The 24,120-nt window shown below is 34.6% G+C and overlaps 1 protein-coding gene across 2 annotated transcripts in view; it reads left to right on the top strand.

Annotated features, from left to right (window-relative positions):
- Window positions 1-24,120, top strand: part of LOC123686013 (lachesin) — a 295,523-nt gene that overhangs the window by 206,483 nt on the left and 64,920 nt on the right. For both annotated transcript variants that reach the window (XM_045625925.1, XM_045625924.1), the window contains exon 5: window positions 4,150-4,278. In XM_045625925.1, coding sequence (XP_045481881.1) covers window positions 4,150-4,278 — 129 coding nt within the window. The remainder of the gene's footprint in view (window positions 1-4,149; window positions 4,279-24,120) is intronic.

Raw genomic sequence — 24,120 nt, 5'->3', positions numbered from 1 at the left:
CATTCAATTAGACAACTTATTATTTTTCTAATCATTTATTGATTATTCTTCAAATATTGCAAGCCTCCTCGATTCTCTAAGGAAATTCTATCGTTTATCCGTGTCGAGTAAACTCCTGATTTTTAATAACTCCAAACAAAATAATTCATAGGATTCAAGTCAGGGCTCCTTGTAGGCCAGTTATGAGGTCCACCCTTACCTATCTCCCGATTCGGAAAATTTTTGTGTGCAGCCCCATCATGTTGAAAATACCTGCCTCCGACATCTACAGCTGCATCAAGCAAACCGGGTAAAATATTTTGGAGAAAATCACAACAATATTCACCAGTTAAAAAGGGTGGTGATACATACCCACCAATCAATTATTATAAACACCTCACCAAACATTAAATGAAAACCTGTATTGGGAATGGGCGTATTTTGTAGTAGAAGGATTTAGTTCGGCACAGATATGTGATTTTTTGAAATTATAAATACCATTTCTGGTGATTTGTGCTCTATCTGCATAAAATTCTATGATTTCGCAATATCCACCTGAAAACTAGTCGAGCGATTTCATCGCCTAACTCTGAACTTTTCCTATTACTACTAGATTTATTGAGTATTTAAATCGCATGCGGAAGTTCGAAAAATACCTTGCTCACTTCAGTTTTTTCTCTTTTATTCGGATACCCTATCAAATTCAAGGAATTTTGGTTATACAGGGTGTTTTTTTGGTTGAATCTTATTCACCAATTTTTCCTTGGCCGGACCTAGGAACCAGTTCCTATGTCTGTATTTGTTGCAGAGAATAAACGTACCGAATATGATAAAAATATAAAGGGTGATTGTAAAGTTATGGGTAATTGAAGAAATCAACAAAATCAATAAAACACTCTGTATATTGATTATAAAGAGAGATAGACCCTTCAAATATAGGTTCTTCTGGCTCGCCACTGTGTCCTCTGTCTACCCTGAGCTTCCGCCCATTTAGCAATGAATCACCCTGTATAGTATACAGGGTGATCCACGACTAGTTGACTCTATTTGAATGGCTTTCCAAAAAAAAAAATGAGAAAACCACTGAGACGAAGTCAGAATCTCTTGTTCCCAATTTCGATCATAACTTTTTCTTTAGAGCCAACCACCTTTCATCATTTGGATGAAGCAAAATCTGTATTACACTTGCCAAGCCATTGCTTGCTCTGCTCGCAAAAAAAAAATAATACATCAATACACGAATATTTTGAAGCTTGGCACCAACAAGAAAAAGAAGTGATATGGTACTGGCGTGTTATGTCAGCCATGAAAGAAGATAGTTCTATTATAGAATCTTTCTATTTTGGATGGAAATCCATGGTTTGATTGATATTCATAATTTTTTCTACGAATTGAGTTGCATTTTCTGACGTGTTGTATCCGCCATGAAAGAATATTCATTTACACACAAAATTTCGGCGGATTCACGTGAAGAATTCAATTTTCCCAAGTATAACATTAAGAGAAACTCTCCAATAACAAGAATATCAGATATCAAATAAATAGCTGACATTGATATATCTACACCAATTAACGTCAATCCTGGTAACCTGAGTCAAGTATAATTGAATTCTTCCATAAAGAGTTTCCATCTGTAATTTTTCTTATATGTAAAAGAATTTCCTAAATCCACATACCAACATATCACACGCCTGACAACCAGCAACCAACAAAAAATACGAGATGTCGAAAAAACTTGCATTATGACAGGAAATAACCCACAACCAAATTGGACATTTGCACAAGAACCTCACGGGTGATTAAATAATCACACAAAAGTCCTGTCGTAGGGTGTACACCCCTTATATCGTCTGGAAACCGAGTACGTGCAGCAAAAACTACGTCAGTCAAGCTGAACGATGTTTTCCAATGATCCAACATGTTGGATTATGTCATAAGGAGACAAACAAAACTGGACGTATATTCCAACTCCAGCTGATGCTGTAGTCTATATGTTCGCTGATGCGGCAAAATATTCCTCGAGATGAATAAAAAATTCATTCTTTCATTACCTCACTACAAGTTACGGGATTTTTCCAATATCTCCCTGTGAAATATTACATAGATTCAGGAGAAGATGCTGAAGGGTGTGGGGTCAGGATTTTGGCATCCTCGAGTTCTTGAGCCACATTATCGTTTCAATTTTCTCTTTTCTCCTATCATGTTTCAGAGAAATATCATCTTTCGATTCCTCATTCATTCGGTAATGAGGTTATTTCTACAAACTGGATGAAATTCTGAATAATTATATCAACGATACATCACGAGCTAGCGTTCTGTTTCACAGACTGGGTCAACACTTTGCTGCAGGATCTGCATTGGATTATATTTAAATGCCCATCCAGTATAACGATATCACATTTCCAGAGAAAAAGAGAATTAGAGGAAATGTCTAGCGCACATATGTCACCAACAGTATAATACAACACATTAATACCAAGCTCCAAAAGATGTCTCTCAAAATTTCCAAGCATGGATTGAGACAATGAAGGTCATATTGAATCTTTCACCAAGACAATACTTCCTGTTCCAAATCAATGAAAACCATAGCTAATTTGAACGAATTGGGCTTCAACCTACTTGGTTGCCCAGATTTTACTCCAGATCTGGCCCTCAGATTATAACTGTGCCTTTTTTAAGACCTCAAAAAATGATCCTGAGAAAAAATTTAGCTCTAATGAATAAATGATTGCCGAGTTCAGTTCGAGAGTACATGTATCATTTTTGAAGGTTCTATGTTGACGAATATAGTCGCATTCTTAAGAAAATAGTTTTTGTTTTACTAGTTGGTTAGATTTCATTTATTAATTTTGTCCACACTGTACCAATTGGAATGAACATGTGATACATATTTGGAATCAGCTCAGTTAGAGTAATCGGAAAATTGAGACAAAATGGGGGTGTTCCATTTAAAAAAAATGACGGTGACGTCATTACTCGAAAGTAATTCACCCTGTATATTAGATCATTATGTTTCAGGATTATTCCTTAAAATTGTCTCTTTAGCTAAAAATGAATATATACTTTACGGACACAGAGTATATAGGTTATTGTAGTTGCAGATTATTACAATTACCACAATCTTTTTATTCTTCCAATAGTGATAAATTAAAACGAAATTTGATAGAAATCGCAATTGTTGGAACAGTTTGTTGCTATAGAAATTTATTTGTTCATGATAATTATAGGTTGAAAACTTATGACATATCTGACATTTTGGAATAATATCGGATATAGGTATTTATATTATAGACAGTGATAGTGACTTAGAAGTACTTATTCCTCCAGAAATGAGGAAGGTGGCAAAAAATATTGATTATCAAAAACTGTGGAATGTTTTATTCACATTGAGAATAATCACTTTGCTGCCTTGTCAGGGAAGTAGTAACTTTGCTGCCTAGGTAGGAAAAGTAATACATTGCTGATTGATATGTGTCAGAAAAATCAATATTTGCTGTCAACCATGGACCATGGATTTATTGAGAGAAGTATTAAGTTCGCAATTCAATAATTTCAAGATAGAATATTTGGGATCTCATTCGAACTAGCATTTGTTAGTTGAATTGAGTTTGAATTCCATTTAGTTCACCGAAACTTCCAAATTTTTTGATTATATTAAATACGTATGGAAAGGCCTAAATCCAGAAGTGGATTTTGAAAGACTGATATAGAAGATGGAATTTAATTTTAAAATTTGTTTGACGATGTGCCTATCTTTTATAAAATAATTGCGTGTTGATTTTGTTTTGGTATTATGCTGTTATTACGGTCTATATTTATTTCGTTTCACAGTTAATCCATTATGAATATGGAACTGCACGAATTATTTTGTTTGCCCGATTTCCATTTGTTATTTCAGCAGAGGAGGGGGAAAAGTACGTACTTTGTACTTTTCCTAGAAAATTCGAGAAAGTGTTCACGCGTAAAGTGGATCATCACATGAGTGATCTTTCGGGGTGTAAAACACATAGAAGTCGCAAGATCATCTCTCATTCTGAAACTTTGAATGTCAGGAATATCCTTCCGTTATAACTCCCACGAGGTACAACATTGATTTTCTTCAGGCGCCACAAGCCTGCCATCTTCCTCCGCCTCAGATTATGACCATACTAATTCGGCATCATATTTCAGTGAATGTCTACGATGGGGAGAAACTAAATCTTACACGAATCAGCAGAACAGAAATGGGAGCCTACCTCTGTATAGCCACAAATGGTGTGCCACCGTCTGTAAGCAAACGTATAATCGTCGACGTTGAATGTAAGTAAACCTAAGAAAATATTGTAGTCCTCTTCGAAATTTATTACAGCCAACCATAATATTAAATACATCTTGAGACTCGAAATATATATCTCACTCTAGAGAAAACACCCCAACTGTTTCAGGTTCTGAATCGAGGTGAATATTCATATCTGAATAAAAGTGTTCCGAACTTTTCTGAAGATAAATTGGAAACCTTGTGTTCGAATAAGGACGCTGTGAATTGTGCAACATCCTTCAGTTACTTTGGCAGTAAATTTATTGCGCACATTGATGTGGAATTTGCAAAGTGCACAGTTTATTATTGAGAAAATAATATGTCATTCCCGATATTGTTTTCACAATTGTTTCGACATACTTTGACTATTTCCGGATACAGACGTTAACATGGATAGGAATTTTGCGAACGTGTTCAACTTCGAATAATTTTTTTTTGCACAAAATTTCGCGAATAGGTTTTTGCTTCAATATAATAACAAAAATAATAATAATAATCGTTTATTGATCCCATAAGACATAAAATTATGTGTGAGATAAGTCACAAAAAAAAGAAAAAAGTTAACACAAGTAATTATCAAATGTATCGTTTAAAAATTCATCAACAGTATAATAACAATTTCTTAACAATAAAGCTTTCACACTCGCCTTGAATTCTCTAAGATTCAAAGACGTAATATGGGAAGGTAAATGGTTGAACAATTTCATGCCTTGATATGTGGACGACATTTCAAATTTAGTTGTTCTGTGTTTTAGTATAAACAGCACTCATCCACTTCTTGTATGGTAATTATGAAAGCTAGATAATTTTGTGATGCTATTCTCTTTTTCCTTAATATATAATAAGATTTGAGAATAAAAATACAAGACAGCGTGAGAATACCATTTCGTGAAAAAACTGGTCTACAAGACGTCCTTGGTATTATATCATATATCATACGTAAAATCCGCTTTTGAATATTAAAGACCCTACTAACCTATGAAGAATTTCCCTAAAGTAGGATGTTGTAACATAAATAGCTATATACTAAGATATAATAAATATTGATGAACGATGACATGGGAAACAAATGTCTTACTCTACTTATAGCGAAAAATGAACTTCTCAATTTACCGCAAACCAAATCAATGTGACTGAACCATCTTAAACCTTTCCAGAGAAATTCCAAGAAATTTTACACAATCTTTAGATGTGGTCACAGTATCTAGATGGTGAAGAACGAGTTTCGATATCTATTACTAAATTATTTGTACGGCACCATTTCACGAAGCCATCAAGTAGAAACTCGCACAATATTTGGATCTCTTCGAAAGAAGAAGCCCTAACAGCAAACAATGTTTCGTCAGCAAACAAAATAATTGAACACATCTTCGAGAATGATGGTAACTCGTTTTGGGAACAAAAACTGAACAATTCATCTTTCAGACTTGCAGGAAGGTCATTGATAAAAAGAAGGAACAACAGAGGTCCTAGGACGGATCCCTGTGGTACTCCTAATTCCAAAGTGTACTCAGATGATAGAGTATTCCTGACTTTGACATTTGCTGGCCTCCCCGCGAGATAGCTCCTCAACCACTCCAGAAATATACCAGATTCATATTCATATTTATATAGGTACTCAATTCAGTTTTCTGGATATGAATTTAATATCGGAACTTCCAGATTTGTGACATGTCATAGAATGACTTAGATATTTTCAATACAATGACATTTTCAAATGAAATAAATAACTTTTTTCAATTAAAATGAAACAGAGCTTGTGAACCAACTTATATCTCTAACAATATTTGAACGTTGGACGAAAAATATATAACTAAAAAGAACCTAATATACTTCAAAGATATATTTGACATTTGTCTTCAAATTTGTCAAAATGACATCAAATTTAATCGAACTATCTAGATGAAGGTTTGGTTTTGGGTAATCCGATGTCCTCTGATTCCTGTTCTTGCTGAAGTTTTATTGATAACTTGGAATCTAAAATTCATTCTAAGTATATGAAGAAATTCTTCCTTCATTTGCATAGGTTTGTACATGATATTATTGTTGCTTCGAAGCAATAATCTTTTTAAAAATGCTCCATAGCCAAATTTTTAAATTGATGAATTTCATTTACAAACAAAATTCCAGTGAGATCTAGAAAATTCTTAGAAATCTAACAGAAATTTCTATTATACGATTCTAACGAAATTTCACATGAAGTTCTTCAAAATTTTCTTCGACCGAATGGGTGATTGAATTTGAATTTGAATTTGAATTTTTTTCATGAAAAATAATAACAAAACTCTCACAACTATAGAAATAATTGAAAAGGCCGAGATCCAGCATACTTTATTGAGCGTAATGTTCAACTAAGCTCATACCAAATACTCAAATATATTTCAACCACCCAAAACATGACATAATTTGGAAAAATCATATTACAATTGTATGCAAAATCAAAATATATCCACATCCAAAAGTACAAATATATATCCACATAAATATCAACCACATAGAATTGCCATCTATTCATCACCGTATCACCCAAAAGCAATATCAATTGAAAATTCGAAAATAACAGACATTTGAGTGGAATGATATCCCCACAGTACTCAAAATGAAAATAAATATTATTCAGTCATGTTAAGTACAAAAATATGTTATCTGAATCGATAAACTTCTGAAAAACTAATTCGGATAAACTTGTTGGGAATTTAAACGGTGTTCTACCTATCCACTCCAGAAGAATAACCCATCGTTTTTATTTTTATTCGCTTGTAATTGAATCGGGTGAATTTGCATACAGACTATCCGACATATCGTATCATCATTGTACAAGCATTCCCAGAGTATTCGGTTCTATGGAAATGAGCTAAAAAAAATTTTTTTTTTCGTTCTACTGTAAACCTTTTTCAAATGGCAATTTTGCCTTCGATTCTACTTTACTGATAGCTATTTATTCATTCCTGTTGAGATATAAAGTTAAAAAACTCCATGAAATATAAAAACGTAGTTCCGAGCTTTATGGTGACTAGATGAATATTAGATTTTATGTAAATGGGGCGTTTCCACTTCTATAGGTTTGTTTTTAGTGGTGAACGTCCAAATTCTTCCACTATTCTATCATTCTTCACTGCTGAGAATATATGAATTATTTTGGTTTCAGGTTTTTTTCACTGTTTACAAGTATAGCGATTATAAACAACTATGTACATTCAGAAGAAAATTGATATCAAAAACAGCAAACATATAATTCAAAGCAATGTTGATTTCTCCATGATGTTTATATTTCAATTTAGTCCTTTACTACGAGATATCACATTGAAGAATATTTCCTAAAGATATTTTTTATTTTGTGAAGGGAGAAGTACACAATGTTGTAAATTTTTTTTCATTTATATTGAATAACCTTCATCAAGTAGACTCAATTAACTTTTATAAATCAATGGAGTGATTCACAATTATTCGAAATTTCTCGTAAAAATTGATTAACCCCTATTTCCATCAGATTTAGAGTATGCTTCTCTATCGGTTCTCCCCTATGGAATAGAGAATACTTCAATTAATTTAAGGGTGAATTAATCACTTGCAGGTGCATTTATGAAGAATTAATTAGTCAAAGTTTCGAACTACTTCATGAATTTTGAGCGAACATATGATGTAGGTAGTTTCGACATATCATGCTATCAGTCTCCTATCTAGACTAATTAGTAGTTATTGAAAACTTCGATCTGAAAAATATGTGTATTTGGGTCAATTTGATTCAGGAGAGATGTTAATTAACTGGAAATTATCCATGATTATGTTATTTTTTTATTCATTATTAAATTCAACTCATTTAGATTGAATTCATGATTCATACTTCGAGTGATATATTGAATCGACATTACGAATTGTTCTGAAATTCACTTATTTGATAGAGCAGTCAGAAGTATGAATATGATGCAAATAATATTTAATAATAATAATAATGTCTTTATTTTCACAAAAAAGTTACAATAATTCTTATCTTATCTTATTTTAGTCATTAGCTAATTTGATTTATTGTGAAAAAAGTCGGAGTCTAGTTATTCTTCGAATTTCAATTTCTCCCATATAATTCACAAGAATAATAATGCATTTTCCAAGTTTCAAAATTAAAAATCACTGCGCAATGTGATTCTTTACTAAAGTTTAATGATAATAAAGTTCATCGATCTTGAAACAAATGATTCACAAATTATTATTTTGTTATATTTTGCTCAAGTTTTATCCGTTGTTTTTGATTTAGGTAACAATCGAATAATTCCAAGATTCTTTGAAGGTGACAAATCGTAATGCACAGGTTTCCCGCCGATAATAATCCAGGCTATAATGAATTCTTTTTGCTAACAGCACTGGGAGGAATACTCAAATTAACTAATCAATGTGTGTTGAAAATTGATGAACGTTTTTAGTTTCATATAATTTCTTGGATAAAGAGCAATAACACAAACAAACTGAACTAAATCTAACCTTCTGTCAATAACATTTCCAATACTAATCCGAAAGCTGCAATTCAAAATATTACTAAATGAGCCATTACCAACTTAATTTCGATTTTCCACATCAACCCAGAATGTCAATAATTCCTGAACGGACTATATATTGATTTCATTTGAGAAGAAAAACTCCAATACTTTACTACCAAGAGATAATAAATGAACTGGATTACTTGTATTCAAGATGACGTCAATTGTCAGTGAACACGTGTGATATTTGCATTTTCTTTCGTTGATGAATGATAATGCATTTCCCAAGTTTCAAAACTAAAAATCACTGCGCAATGTGATCTTTCTCTAAAGTTTAATAATAATAAAGTTCATCGACCTTCAAAGAAATAATTCACAAAGTAATGAAAAATCACTTGCGTTAAAATCAAGAAGTACACCTCAAATGAACTGACACAATAAAAAACTTGAGATATAAAATTTAGTAATCCAAACATCGAATTTCATTTTCTTTCTGTGTTTTCCGGAAGTCGCAGACTGATCCACACAGTGAGAAATTGAGGTTTTTCCTCATTCAAGGAAAACTCGATATCTCAAAGTATTTATTTTATGTATAGGGTTTGCTGAATAACCCCCAATATTTTTGTACGTAGAATCGACTGAAATAATAAAAAAATAAAGGTTCTTATTTGAAAATCCCAATATTTTTGTACGTAGAATCGACTGAAATAATAAAAAAATATAGGTTCTAATTTGAAAATCTTGAGTGTTGATGAATATGAGTCGTCCAAGTTCATGATCTTTTTATATACACCCTGTACATTTTTAATCCAAAGCGCAAACAGTCTTATAATATTACGTTTTTGCAGAATCGAAAAAAAAATTGTTCTGAAAAAGCTTTTTCTGCCGAAAAATTCATAAAAATTCGAGTCTTCATCGCCACCTTTTTTTTATGAGAATCCCATCAACTCATGAACCGTTGAGTTTTTACCCAAGGTATGGGATATTGACGAAATTGTCGTCAAAAAAGCTATCTAATGAAGCAATAATATACTAGGTGTGCCATTTGAAATAAGAAAGTAGTAGTCTGTGTCCGGCATAACCGGAAGTTGTAAAGATCTGAAAATATTTTAGGGAGAAAGATCATTGTCCCAAACCCCAATATGCAAATTTTCAGCACAAAATTATGATGAGTCCTACATAAACGTTTATTAGGCCATCCCGATGAATCACCCTGTACTTATGTATCAAATTATTTCGAAATTGATGAATTTGAATTTAAATTTGAAGTGCTCAATGGACATCATTGAATTTTGAGAATATTTGATATTATTCGTCTGATAGCCTATTCGAAATGTCACTTAAGGTTTAACAAGGGTTAAATATTGACAACCTGTCGCAAAATGTAGGATAGTTCATTCCATCCAATTTCATTGTGCTCCTTGCCCAGAATTTATGCGTAACGTAAATGCCGGGGATATTGACAAATAAACTGCACGGCAGCAAGGGCGTCATAAAATGTCCGAAGCAATAAAAACGGCCATAAAAAGTATCACATGAAAAACCAATCAATACTAATGTGCGATCAACAAATTTGCCGAAGCCGTCCTTACCGGGCGTCGCATGTAAATTTTGGACCGAATCACAAAGAACGCCGTTATCCCTGGATTAGATATAACCACCTCAATTCCCTGTTCACTCGTTCTGAGTTAATTCTGTCCTAGTTCGAACCTGGACGTCATCAGATTTCCACCCGTCCTACAAACTATCGCTTCACTGCGTGGAGATTTTCGGAGAGTTAGGAATTTGCACGGATCATTTTCAATTTGTGAAAACTGAAACCGAAAGTCCCGCATAATTGAGATACAATTGGGCCTTGAGAGACAGGGGTTGCTCGTCGATGGGAAATTAGTAATACCGACCTACATCTTCTGGGAGACTTGGATGCATGTAGAGAGGAAATTTGGTTTTGATTCCTGATTACTCAACTGTAATAATAATAAGCCATTCATTTCCTACAGGAAAACCCAATTACCGGAAATCAATAAAAATAGATATGAACATTATAGCAAAATATACTTAACCCAGAGAAAGAAAATTTAGCATTACGTCATTCAACGGAAACAAAGGAAACTGAATCTAGACTTCAAAAACCATACTGCACCAAAAGTCCTCCAACATTGTATGGCAAACCATCAAAATAAACATCACAAACCGCAGATATGGGATCAAAGGTACGGCACATAAACTCAATCAGAGATTGCAAGAGTAGATTGGTCCTAGGTGCACGCAAGTAAAAAAGTTCACGTGACCTTTAATTCTACTTCCTTCATAGTCAGTAATGTGGGACAATCTGTTATGTTACTCAGAACATTATACCAAAATTTCACCTCCGATACCAAGATATTTGCTTCTGAATTGATTTGATGCGCTAATGACAATTGTATATAGGATTCGAAATTATAGAGCCATAGTCCAACGTGCTTTTTATTAATGCAAATAGGTTTATGTATGAGTGAAATATCTACAATTGCGTATAATGAAACCATCAATCTTCGAGACATAAAGCACCAACTGATCGACGTTTGGAATGAAAGTGAATACACCATCAAAAATCTCTCACCTCAGATACTCTCGTCAAAAATTTACCGCAAACTATGTAGGGGAAAACAACAGGTTGCATACTCCTCGTGAAATACTTAGGTTATGCTTGTTAGAAACACACTATAGTTATTCAAGCGCTTTATATCCTCCTGAAACCCCCCGCAATCACCTGAACCCATGATCCTGCGAAAAATTTTCAAGTTATCGGCAAAAATCAATTTTGCACTCTCTATTACATCAATGATGTCATTTATAAACAATATGAATAAGAGAGGGCCGAGATTAGATCCTTGAGGTATACCGGATGTAGAAGCATACTCCTCTGAACGGAAGCTTTCAATCTGTACATATTGCCGACGGTTGAACAGGTAAGATGCGATCACTTCAAATAGTGTATGTGAAAATCCGAACTTACTTCTGAGGTTTTCAATGAGGATTTCATGACAGAAATTATCAAAAGCCTTCTGGAAATCAGCAAACCTAACATCTACTTGTTGACCCCCATCTAAACTAAACGAGTCAAAAACTCAAAGAAGCAAACCAGGTTATTTACGCATGAAGCCGTGCTGCTCAACAATCATCAGATGTTTCACAACTGGATAGCTTGCATTGTTTAAAATAATCTCAATAATGTTCGAGAAGTTGCATAACAGATATAGGCTTATAATTTCCAATCAGTGATTGGTCTCCCTTCTTCAAAACAGGCATAACCTAAGCAAGCTTCCACATGTCAGAGTATAACCCAGTGCTCAATATTAAGTTAAAAATATGGCGCAAGGGTATCAACAGCGCAGCGACACAATCTTTTACCAAGTAACTCAGCACACCATTCGGCCCAGCAGTTGCCTTGTCTCCGAACTTTTTCGCAGCTCTCAGTATCTGATCATCAGTGATTGAATCGACTAAAACATGTCATCGAGAAAACTCCTGGAACAGGAAAATAAAATTGTAAGAGCCTTACTGAGAATCACGATTCAAAAGTTGACAACAGAAATTCATAGTCAAAAGAGACAGGTAGAGGATAAAAGGATAAGGTAAAGGATAAAGTTGAAGATCATCCGCTTCCTTGCTAGCAGAATCAGGAGCAAATATCACGGAGATAAAAAAAGGGGGATGGAAGTCTATGACTGTATGTTGATCATTCTTTTGCTTAAAGAAATGCCATTGCGGAAAAAATTCTTCCAACCTCTAACAAGATTTTGGAACATCATCATCCAATATTGTACCGGTTTCTACTAGTTATGGAGGTACTGGGGATTTTAGTAACGTCGCAAGGCATTAATGTTCTAGTTGTACGATCATTATCGATATTTATAAGTAATTATTGTTAAATATTGATAGCGCTAAAAATTTTTTCAACACTGTGTTAAAAATATTTTTAACACGCGTCCTCGTAAACAATCACTTTCATCACTGTTGGCTGTCATAAAAAGGATCTCTTTTAATGGCAGTTGTACAAAAAAAAATTGTGAAAATTTTCGATTGGTACAAATAAATTAAATGTTTGGAATATATTTTTTCTTTTCATTTGTAAACCGAAATAACATCAAAATGTTCTCATTATTTCGGAAGTTTATTTCCAAAAAATTAACGATGAATTCGTGTCAATGTTATGATTCTAAAGTCAAACGGATAGGGTGTAGAAGGATGTTTATACCGGATATGGGCAGAGAAAACAATGATTAACATAAACTCTGTTTCATTCACACGGAGTATATAGAGTTCAGAAGGTAGAGGATCAACGTGAATTTTACCCTGGAGGTTCTTCGTCCAATGTTTCATAGGACGCCTAATTGTCGCAGTTCCCCTAAGAGAGCAAATGGAATTAATGCTGTGCAGATGTTAACACCCGAATGCGTAATGAATATGTGCTATTCCTTGTAGGAACGCTTTAAGACGTAACAATTGTTGGTGGAAGATTGTGAGAGTGAAAATGTCGGAATCATCGCCTTGCATGTTTGTAATTTGAATCTTAATCGTTGATAAAAGTGGCCCATTGGGAAAGAGGGAACAATTAAAAATGTGCGAGTTCATGGTTTTACGGTATGTTAACGTTATATAAGATATGAACCAATTTTCAATTTCAGGTTTAGAAACACAAAATAATGGGTAGTATTTCAGTTGAGATCGTGTTTTTCAATGAATATAACACTGATTATATTGTTTCGACAGAGAGCTCTGAAAAGAATAAAACATTCATTCGGTTAGGCAATATAATGATGAATGAAGAAGAATCAGAATTTCTAGATTGTGCTTGATAACTATAATATCAATAAATTATAAAAAAAGAAAAATGAGTTCATTACTCACATTAAAATGATCTTCATGAAGAAAAAACAATTTAATTCAAAACGAAAACCAACACTCGATAGTTTACATATCCAAACGACGTCACTGATGACGTCGTTGGATTATGAAAGGTTTTGGTACGTTTCGAGGAAAATTAATGCGAATTTAAAATATCCACTTTTCATCTGATTAATAAACCTGATTGATCAGTAGGAAAGGATTTTAAAAATTTGTCTAATCATTGACATGTAAACTTTTAAATATTTTCGTCCTTTTCATTATATTTTTTCCGGAAATTTCTGTCATATTACGTCTTCTCATCATTGAATTGCGACATATTCTATTCAGAACTTTCCTTATTACTAATTGAGTTTTTCCTGTCAATCAGTGGGTAGATTATTGTTTATGCGTAATAAATAATGATTCTCAGATTGGGAATTGGAACCGAATTGATACATGTTGATCTGTCGAAATTGTCCGATGAAGAATATCCTGAACGCCAGACGTGAAGTAATTTATGGGATATTCCCATTGAACGGGAGTCCATCAAAATTACAACCAATCAGGCTAAGACCTTAATAACACGATTGTCAACATTGCATCACACTGAATTCATGATAATTACCAAAATCACGGTAGCACATTTCACTTACACATTGTCAATCAATCCAATAATCATGGAGTAAATTTGCAAACCATCGACGTAATCTAATCCAGCATAGTACAGTCAAAATAGCATTCCACTACACATTAACACCCTACAAGCTGAGTTTTTCTATAGGGCGTGAATACGTCATTACAAATGATTTGTCAAACGCCCCTCACGATCCTGGTTGTCCTTTTTTTATAGCAGAGGTCAAATCTCATAATCTGCTATTTTTTGCGTATATCTCTTAAACTGTAGGAGTTACACTGGACATATATCCCATATAAAGTTAGTAGATAGAAATATTCTTTGCGAAAAAGGTTGGAACACTTTTCTACAGAAATCAGTATTCTCGAGTTTCTCGATTTCAAACAAAAAGAATATATTTTGGGTTATATATGCTGGACCTTGTTACAATGGCTAGTACAAGCAGAAATTTCAAGTTTTTTTCTACGGATAAGTTTTGAAGATACCATAATCTCAGAATATTTGCGCATAAACAGAAGGTTTTATTTGAAGGAAACATATTTGTGACGAATTGGCAAACTCTCAGGAATGATGAAGTCACGTCATTGAATTTTTGAATGTTTTTCTTCATTTACTGCCATCGAAATTAGTTTTTTTTTAATACTGAAAATTTTCTAGAGCTTATAGAAGGAAAATAACTCTGTTTTCTTCTTTTTCCTCTTTTAGAAGTAACATAGCCTGTTCAGTGCAGGTTCTCTTATACAGTGTGAGATTACTGAGGTCAGAGGAAACACTTTTTCCGATTCGGCTCGGTTAAGTGAGGTGATTATGGACAGCCTGTATATGAAGAAATATTTTAAGAATGAGCGGAAATATGTTTTGAATATGTCGCTTGAAGAAAAAATTCAATTTACTCGGACTGACTCCGAATCACTAGTCCGATGCTTTACAAATCGAGCCATCAAAATATTATAATATTCCGATTAATTTCAGACATCAACCGACTTTTCTTATAAATAGGACGTTACTTATCAAACAGGATATAGGTTTTTACGAAAATTAACTGATGGTTTCACATAAAAACTGAACAAAGTAACAAGTTATTTGACAATTCTCGCACCAGCCTACTATATAACAAAAAAAAATTAAAAAGGATGTTTAAATCCGCTCAACAAGACGCGATATTTTTGTGGAGTTTGATACATTCTTCAATTTGTAATTTTTTTCTTAGTAACCCCATAAAGGAAAATAATGACTCCCGCGTCGGTGAAACATTGGAAAACAGAAATAAATCTGATGACACTATTAGAATCTATATATTGGATAATAGCTGCAAACCGAATTTCTTGAAGTTATCTCCAGAAATAAATGAGATATACAGAAAAAAAAATGTCGATTTTCAGTTTTTTTGAGATATCTCGACAACCTTTGAAGATATCTTGGATCTGTTGGCACCAACACACTAATCCCTAAATAACGTAACTTTTTTATGATTCGAGCCACCCTGTATCTCTACCGGTTTTATATCCCTATAGTGCCCCTCTAAATAGTTCTAACCCAGTATAAATACGACTTACCAACGGTTTGAAATCAAAACTTAACACGGTGTTTTGTAGAGAAAAATAAGATATCTTCTTAGTGAAGATTTTGCCATCTACATACTTTATTTCACGTATTTTGGCTGTTGCTCTCGCCGTGTCAGAGATAAACGACCAAAAAAAAATGTTTTTGAGCTGAGCCTCAAAAAATCTAGCTTGTAGGGAATGAACGCAAAATTGGCCTCTGTTTTCGTCTATTAGTACTAAATAATTAGCGATAATCTGAACATCTGCGGTGAGGATCTTGATAAGGTAATTTCTGTAATTCATATCCGCTCATGTTCGATGAAAATGATTACTACGTGAATGTGATAACTCGAAGAAATGATGGTAAGCAACACGATACATCTTAACGAGAATAAGATGGGGCTTTCCACGAAAAGGATTTATTGATAAGTAGGTAATCGGTTTAATGGTTCATGACTGATGAGCCTTCGGAGCTTCGATATACAAGTATTATTTTCATTTCTTTTCTCTCATTGTTTCCATAATACCCTCGGCATTCTCTCCTTGGATTTGATTTATTTTGCTTCATGGAAGTCTATTCTATCATGATATTTCGATTCAGAAACATTTGGGAAAAAATCCACAATTTTCACAGGTTATATTCTTGAAAAACAAGTTTCAAGAAGGACAACATTTCACTCATTTAAGCTTCAGGACACAATCCATGAATTTTTTTTAATTCCGTGAATATCATAGAATCAAATTAAAATATTCACATCACACGCAAACAATTCAAAATTTTTATTATAAAGTGATGACTGGTTGAGTTAGGTTATGATAATCAATGAAACAGTTTTCATAGTCAAATCTTGCATTCGATAGTAATTCAGAATCAACATGGAAATGGGTGGTCGAGTTGAAGTAGAATGAGTGTATATTCTTCAGTTACCCGATATAATTTTCCATACCTAAAATCAATTATTTCAAATGGCATGTCAATTCATCTTTCGAAAAAAACTACCTGTGTTACGCTCATTTGAGAATCATCTTTTTTCCATGGAACATCCTTTGAAATCCGGAACAGGAAAATAAAATTTCATAGGATATTGCAACCTTTTTCCTGGAAGAGTGTCATCAGAACTGATGAAGCAAATCAGAATAATTTATGAAGTAACGGAATAATGAAAAATATCTATCTCAATGATCAAATGAGCACAGGAAGACAAAGCTATATGGAAAAATTATCCTTCATTGAGAAAGAATATCGCGAATGAAAAAAACACAAATGCTTCATTATTTCTATTCCAGCACCTTAAAGAAGAATCAGCTATCCACCTAATTGACGAAAATAAAGGAATTCTACGCCTCCAACCTTGAACAAATGACAGCATTCAACAAGACCTTCTCCATTGCCGACATTCTGGACTTTATCTTTTCCTATTTTACTCCTCTGAATATGCTCGTATATTTGTGATTTGTGATAGGACATTGTAGTTTTCTTCGTGGTATTATTTTGTGGCTATCAATATGACCTGACTTATTGATATTCGATTACGAAGGCCTTATTTGCTCTCAGAAATATGTAAATGTTTAGTCCAGAAGAGTATGGAAAATAAGTGGAAACTTACATTCAACAAGATCTTTTAAGCTACACGATGTAATTTTCCATACCAACACAAAATCATCTCAAATGGTATGTCAGTACTAACCTTCCTATGTAAATAAATACTATTATCTTGTTTCCGAAACAGAAAACCCAAATTTCCTTGGATGCTGCAAGATTCAATCTTCAAGGATTTCATCAGACGTTTAGTTATTCAGAAAAATGTATGGGGGAATGATTTGGCAACGAAATGATGAACCATTTATACTGACAACGAAACTGCAGCACCTAGAAGGAGCTGTTTGAATTTTGATTTTTAGTATAGCCTGGAGTAAATGATTGAAACTTGTTTCAATTGGCTTACAATTTCTTTCAATAGATTTATTGTAAATGTGTTTGTCCACAGCGATTATCTATACACTCCCCAACACGTCTCGGCATTGATGCAATAAGATAGTCTATTATTACTTGAGGAATACTATACCAAGTTACCTTTACTTCATGTCTCAGAGCCGCCAAAGTTCGTAGAGGCTGGGGTAAATTTCCTAGCCTTCTAGGCATGATGTCCCGAACATGCTCTATGGGCGGAAGATCGGGGGATCTGGGCGGCCATGGCACAAGATTCACATGGGTCGCTTTGAAAAAGTTTAAACTAACTCTGGCAACGTGAGGTCGGGCATTATCTAGCTGAAATATTAGATTCTCGAGCCAGTTTACGTAAGGGAAAACATATGGTTTCACTATAAGGTAACGCAGCGCTGTCATATAACCTCGAATAAAGACTAAAGGTAACCTACTTACATGTGCAATAGCACCCCATACCATAACGCCTACTGTCCGGTGTACATGACTCTCAACATCTAACTGAGGTTTACGTCTTTCTCTCCCACGTCGTCTAACCCTTCTTCGGCCATCATGTGCACCCAAGGAGAATCGGGATCCATCAGAAAAGACGACCTGTAGCCATTCCACATTCCAATGTTGACGTTCTCTGCACCACTGTAATCGTTGCCGGTGATGCTCAACCGTCAGAGGTAACAGAGAGTAACAGAGGTAACAAGATGGGGTCGATAATGCTGTAGTCCAAAAGACCTTATCCGGTGGTAAACCGTTCGGACAGCTATAGCATAACCTTGTTCTCTCATCAGCCAAAGATCGAGTTGTCGCAAATCGATCTCTATTTGCCATAAGTCTTAGACGTCGATTTTGAACTTCATTTGTGCCTCTTCGACGTCTGGTGTCTACTATTCTTGGATTTTGGGCATTATCGAACCACGCTTGACAACATCTCATAACGGTAGTTGGATTTCTATTCGTACGGTAAGCGATTTCTCGAAATGACAACCCCGCCCCCCGGAAACCAATAATTCGACCTCTTTCAAATTCACTCAGCTGGCGATAAATTCCGCGTACACGTGCTCTATTGGTATTTCAACATCAACTAAACATCGACTTTGGATCTCTCCGAACAGCTGGTTCGTTGTAAAATTTAAAAAACGACACACAATACAAAAAAAAGACTACAATATTTAAGTAACAAAAATTGTTCATATTAAAAAACCTTCACGATTTTTTTCTCCATATTCAATTATTTACTCATTGCTATACTATCTATGTTCTCCCAAAAAAAATTCAAAATTTAAACAACTCTTCTGGAAGTTGCAGTTTCTTGGTCAGTTAGTATATTTCGCTGCCAATGCTCAAAGTAGCACAGGAAGACAAAGCTATATGGAGAAACTATCATCCTTATATCGAGGAAGAATATCGTGAATGTAAAATACAAATGTTTTGTTATCTATGTTTCAACACCTTGAAGAAGGATCACTCCTCAGCTGGCTATCCACCTGATTGACGAAAATAAAGGAAGTCCACGCCTTCAGCAGATAAACGAGCAGTCGACAGCCTCCAACAAAAGAGCCTCTTCCATTGCCGACATTCTCGACTTTATTTTTCCCTGTTTTGTTCCTCTGAATATGTTTGTATATTTATCGCTTATCCCTGTCGTAATTTTCAGCTGGAAGGTATTCTTGAAGGTCCAACATATTATGGCATAGTGACAATTTACATAACGAGGAGCTCACGTGTTGTTTGTAGAGTTACGTGATCTTACGGCTACGACGGTGGAATCTTAAACAAAGGGATTGTGTTGCTGAGAAGCATAGGGCCATCGTCCATTTGTGATATTTTCGCACGGGATTCCTACTACATAAATTCAATGAACAGTTAAATCGCATTATCCAATGATGGTAATTTACATGTTATTTCCATACAAATTGAGATATTTCGCTTTATGTAATATTAAATCTGCATGTATAATTTCTGACAGCTTAAACAGTAGCCCCCTCTGTACTCCACTGTTTTTGGACAGCATCCTCGGACTCCACCCTCATACACTGGTCACCCTAAAGAACGATCGCAATAGAATTTAGATATGATGATCTGAATCACATTTTCAAGGATTGAAGAATTCTTGAGGATACTTCCGACTCTTCGTATCTGTTTTTCTAATAAATGGTGTTTTTTTTAGAGCTATAAAACTTTAAATTGCAATAAAACAACGATGGATTATTCGATTGACATGAATTTTATTTATCCGCAAGATAATCTTGTGGCATTACATTCTAAATATGATTTCTGGCATATGACCGCCACGGCTGGCTCGGATGTAGTCCAATCTGGACGTCCAATTTTCGATGACCTTTTCCAACATTTGTGGCCGTATATCGGCAATAACACGGCAAATGTTGTCTTCCAAATGGGCAAGGGTTTGTGGCTTATCCGCATAGACCAATGACTTTACATAGCCCCACAGAAAGAAGTCTAGCGGTGCTAAATCACAAGATCTTGGAGGCCTATTCACAGGTCCAAAACGTGAAATTAGGCGGTCACCAATCGTATCTTTCAATAAATCGATTGTGGCACGAGCTGTGTGACATGTTGTACCGTCTTGTTGAAACCACAGCTCCTGGACATCATGGTTGAATAATTCAGGAATGAAAATGTTAGTAATCATGGCTCTATACCGATCACCATTGACTCTTACGTTCTGGCCATCATCGTTTTTGAAGGAGTACGGACCAATGATTCCACCAGCCCATAAAGCGCACCAAACAGTCAGTTTTTCTGGATGTAACGGTGGTTCAACATACACTTGAGGATTAGCTTCACTCCAAACGCGGCAGTTTTGTTTGTTGACGTCGTCATTCAACCAGAAGTGCGCTTCATCGCTAAACAAAATAAAATGGACGTAGTGCGCGATACGTATTCTGCACAGAACCATTATTTTCGAAATAAAATTGCACTTTCTGCGAGCGTTGTTCAGGCGTGAGTCTATTCATGATGAATTGCCAAACCAAACTGAGAGTAAATCACTTGACAGCTGTTAAATCGGTCGCCATCTTGAACAGTAATGCCAACTTAAAGTTATATACCTCGAAAAAAAACACCCTATAGAATCTCCCAGAGTAGGTGTAATAAACTGATGATGTAGATAGAGTACTGATTAAATTAAGGTTAAATTAAGATTTTTAGTTTAATTGCAAATTACAGGAGAATAACCATCAATAACCTCCAATCTTCTGTCGAGGTAAAATTTTGTTGACCATCGACAAATGGCAATCATTCAACAATGAGCAATAATTTTGATAAAATAATTTAACAAAATATCAACGTTGTTGAAACATGTATCTGACATAAGAAATGTCAAAAAATTATACACAGTGTTGCCATAATTTTAAATCGCATAATTCCTATTGGAAAATCTTCCTTATAATTTGGTCGAAATTTAGTTTATTGATGAATTTCTATCGAGTTAGGACCGAATCTATCAAATATTTATAATCGATAATGACGAACCGACATAAGTCCTCGGTTTCTTCCGCTCACAAACAAAAATCCTCAAGGAATTCGTCATTTTTCATCCGAAGAGGAAACCAAAGCCGAAATTGGAGAAATTCCATTTTTATTTTGTTGTTGTTCTTCCGAATTTAGGAGTGCAAAACGGAGCACACCCCTGCCTTATCTGAACGATGTCGACGTAATTGAATTGAAAATATGATTGACTCAACGAAATAAACTCCATGTTTGTTTCAATTTCATAAAATTATATTATTTATTCGGCTGCTCCAAACCACCCACAATTAATTATAACTAGTCGTTTATATTAATTTCAAGATACGGTTGCTGTAAATCGTATCCATTCATTCTGTAATTTTCCAAGAATCATATCTATTAACTGGATAGGATAATTAATTCGAGAGATAAATAGTTTTTATTGTCCCTCGCATTTTATTCAAACCGTTGATATCTGGTTTTGTCAATTGAATGAATGAGTGGTAATATTCAGTGGCTTGTGATTATACCATTCATTTGGATGTGCTCGTTTTTGGTTGAAATATTGATGGAGATAACAAATATTCGATGAAAATTCGATTATATTTGAGCAAAATCTATACTTTTTATGTTTTTAGCTTTTACTATCAACAATATGATATTAAAAATGTGGGAATTACATTGTTTAACCGTCCAGTTTCGAATTCATTTCAAATTCATCATCTGACACCGAAGGTTCTGCAAATGGTACATATAGTATTTTTTCATTAATTTATATATTCATTCATTACACCAATCAACATCCTGCGTAAATTACAGAATGGGAGAAAAATATAACAAATCGAAGCCAATTGCGCTCATGAAATGATTTTACAAAAAAAAAAAGAAATGCACACACCTAGCTCCACATTTTGCAATTTAATTCAGACTGTGATCCAAGAAAGGTCCTCCTTAGAATAGATGGTTCACTATCGAAAATATCAAAAACATCTTGAACAGAGATATAGCTCTGACATATCCGGTACAGAGGCGAGAAGAAAAATACATTGGTGTCCGGAGAAGGAAGATAAAAGCTAACCTCAACACGAACTAGCAATCTGGGCACATGAAGATTGAGTAGAGAAAGTGATAATCAATCCCTGAGAAAATTTTTTTCAGAAGAAACACTAGACCCACATTGGTGCGATGCCTATCCAGACTAATCTGCTCAGTAGCCGTTCATGTGCTTAACCACGGTTCGGGTTTATTCCATCAAATCTGAAACTAACATACTTCAAAAATCGCCTCTGCACTTTTTCCAAACCAGAAATGCGAACACCGTACCCCGGGCTCCAGGCAACGCACGCGTACTCAAAATTTGACCTCACGAAAACATTACAAGACGAAGATCATCCAGGAATCGATTAACCTCTTTGAACTCCTCACCAGAAAGCCAAGCGCCTTGAATCTACTAGACATGACCAGACGCACGTGAGGTGTGAAAGTCAAACTCGAATCAAATATAACACCAAAATCTCTGTACTCATCTCCCTGGAAAGGATGTGATCCTCAATATTATAGTGAAATTCAATTGGTACCTACCATCCTTCGTTTTAATGAAATGAAGCAACATTTATCTATATTGAGAGGACGTGAATTTTTCCCGCTCCAACGATTCAACCTATCAATATCACCGAGAAGTTCCGAACAATCCTCAACCGACAGAATCTGCCGAAACAACTTGCAGACGTCCACGTAAAATAGGCATTCACTCCTCAAGAAACGTCAAATGTCATTGATGAAGATGACAAATAACAGGGGATTCAACACCGACCTCTGAGGAACACCAAAGGATGCCACAAACTTCGCATCTCCTAAGTGAGTCCGAAGTACTGTATACATAGCGTCCTGTTGGTAGGGTACTAGGTACTCTAGAAAATGAATTAAATTGAGAGTCAATCCAAATGATGAAAATTTTTCAAGCACACCATGGTCCAGCCTATCGAATGCTTTAGAGAAATCCGTATAAATGACATACACCTGGGAAAGCTTATCCGAAACACTATCAGTACAAGTACAAGTTGAATTGGTCACGGTGGATCGACCTTCAATGAATTTAGTATATAACTTGCTAGAGTTGCATCGATTAACAATTGGTCTATAATTTATATGTATTTATATGGATTCAAGAACAAAAAATGTGATGAGAAAACTAAAAAAGGGATTTGAAATATGGTAAACAGGGACAAAATATTTTTGTCCATTATGCAAAGTGTGTAGGATTTTAGATATTATTTGAACACGCTGAATACTTTGGAATAACACAGTTCTGTCAGTTGATTCATAATGTTTTATTCTAATATCAAAAGTTCAAATTTTTAGCTATGTTATTTATTTATTTATTATTATTTATTCAAAATTGAACTTATTTCGCAACAATAGCTGGGAATCCAATCAATACAGAGCACCAGTAAGAAAAACGATCTCACATCCAACTGAAATTTACGGAGAGTGTGGCGAATTTCACTCAGGGAATTTTCTTGGGAATTCAAAGTACCTCAGGTTTCATCTTCTCCATCAAACTTTTTCAGGAATCGAATAGGAATTGAGCAGTAAGATCCACTGTGGTTTTCTCGAATCCAGAACATTACTATCATCACAGCTAAATCAACTTCTATGACGGTGAAGTTTGAAATGATAAAGAATTCTAACGAATCTCAGTAGGAAAAGGATAGTGAATCGGAAAAAGTTAAAATTTTTGTACTAATTCAACCTTCTCAATATCATTCAATAAACTTCGTTTGAAGAAAAAGGTACTCTCAATAACAGTAATCGAAACTATATAAGTTTCACAAAAACCATATGAGGCTACAACTCCAAAATCATTAGATGGGTTTATTTTCTATTAACCTTCTCAATTATCGCATTCA

This window comes from Harmonia axyridis, chromosome X (assembly GCF_914767665.1).
Source record: "Harmonia axyridis chromosome X, icHarAxyr1.1, whole genome shotgun sequence".
Classification (NCBI taxonomy): Eukaryota; Metazoa; Arthropoda; class Insecta; order Coleoptera; family Coccinellidae; genus Harmonia; species Harmonia axyridis.
Note: the sequence above shows the minus strand (reverse complement) of the source record. Positions and strands in the feature narration are given on the sequence as shown.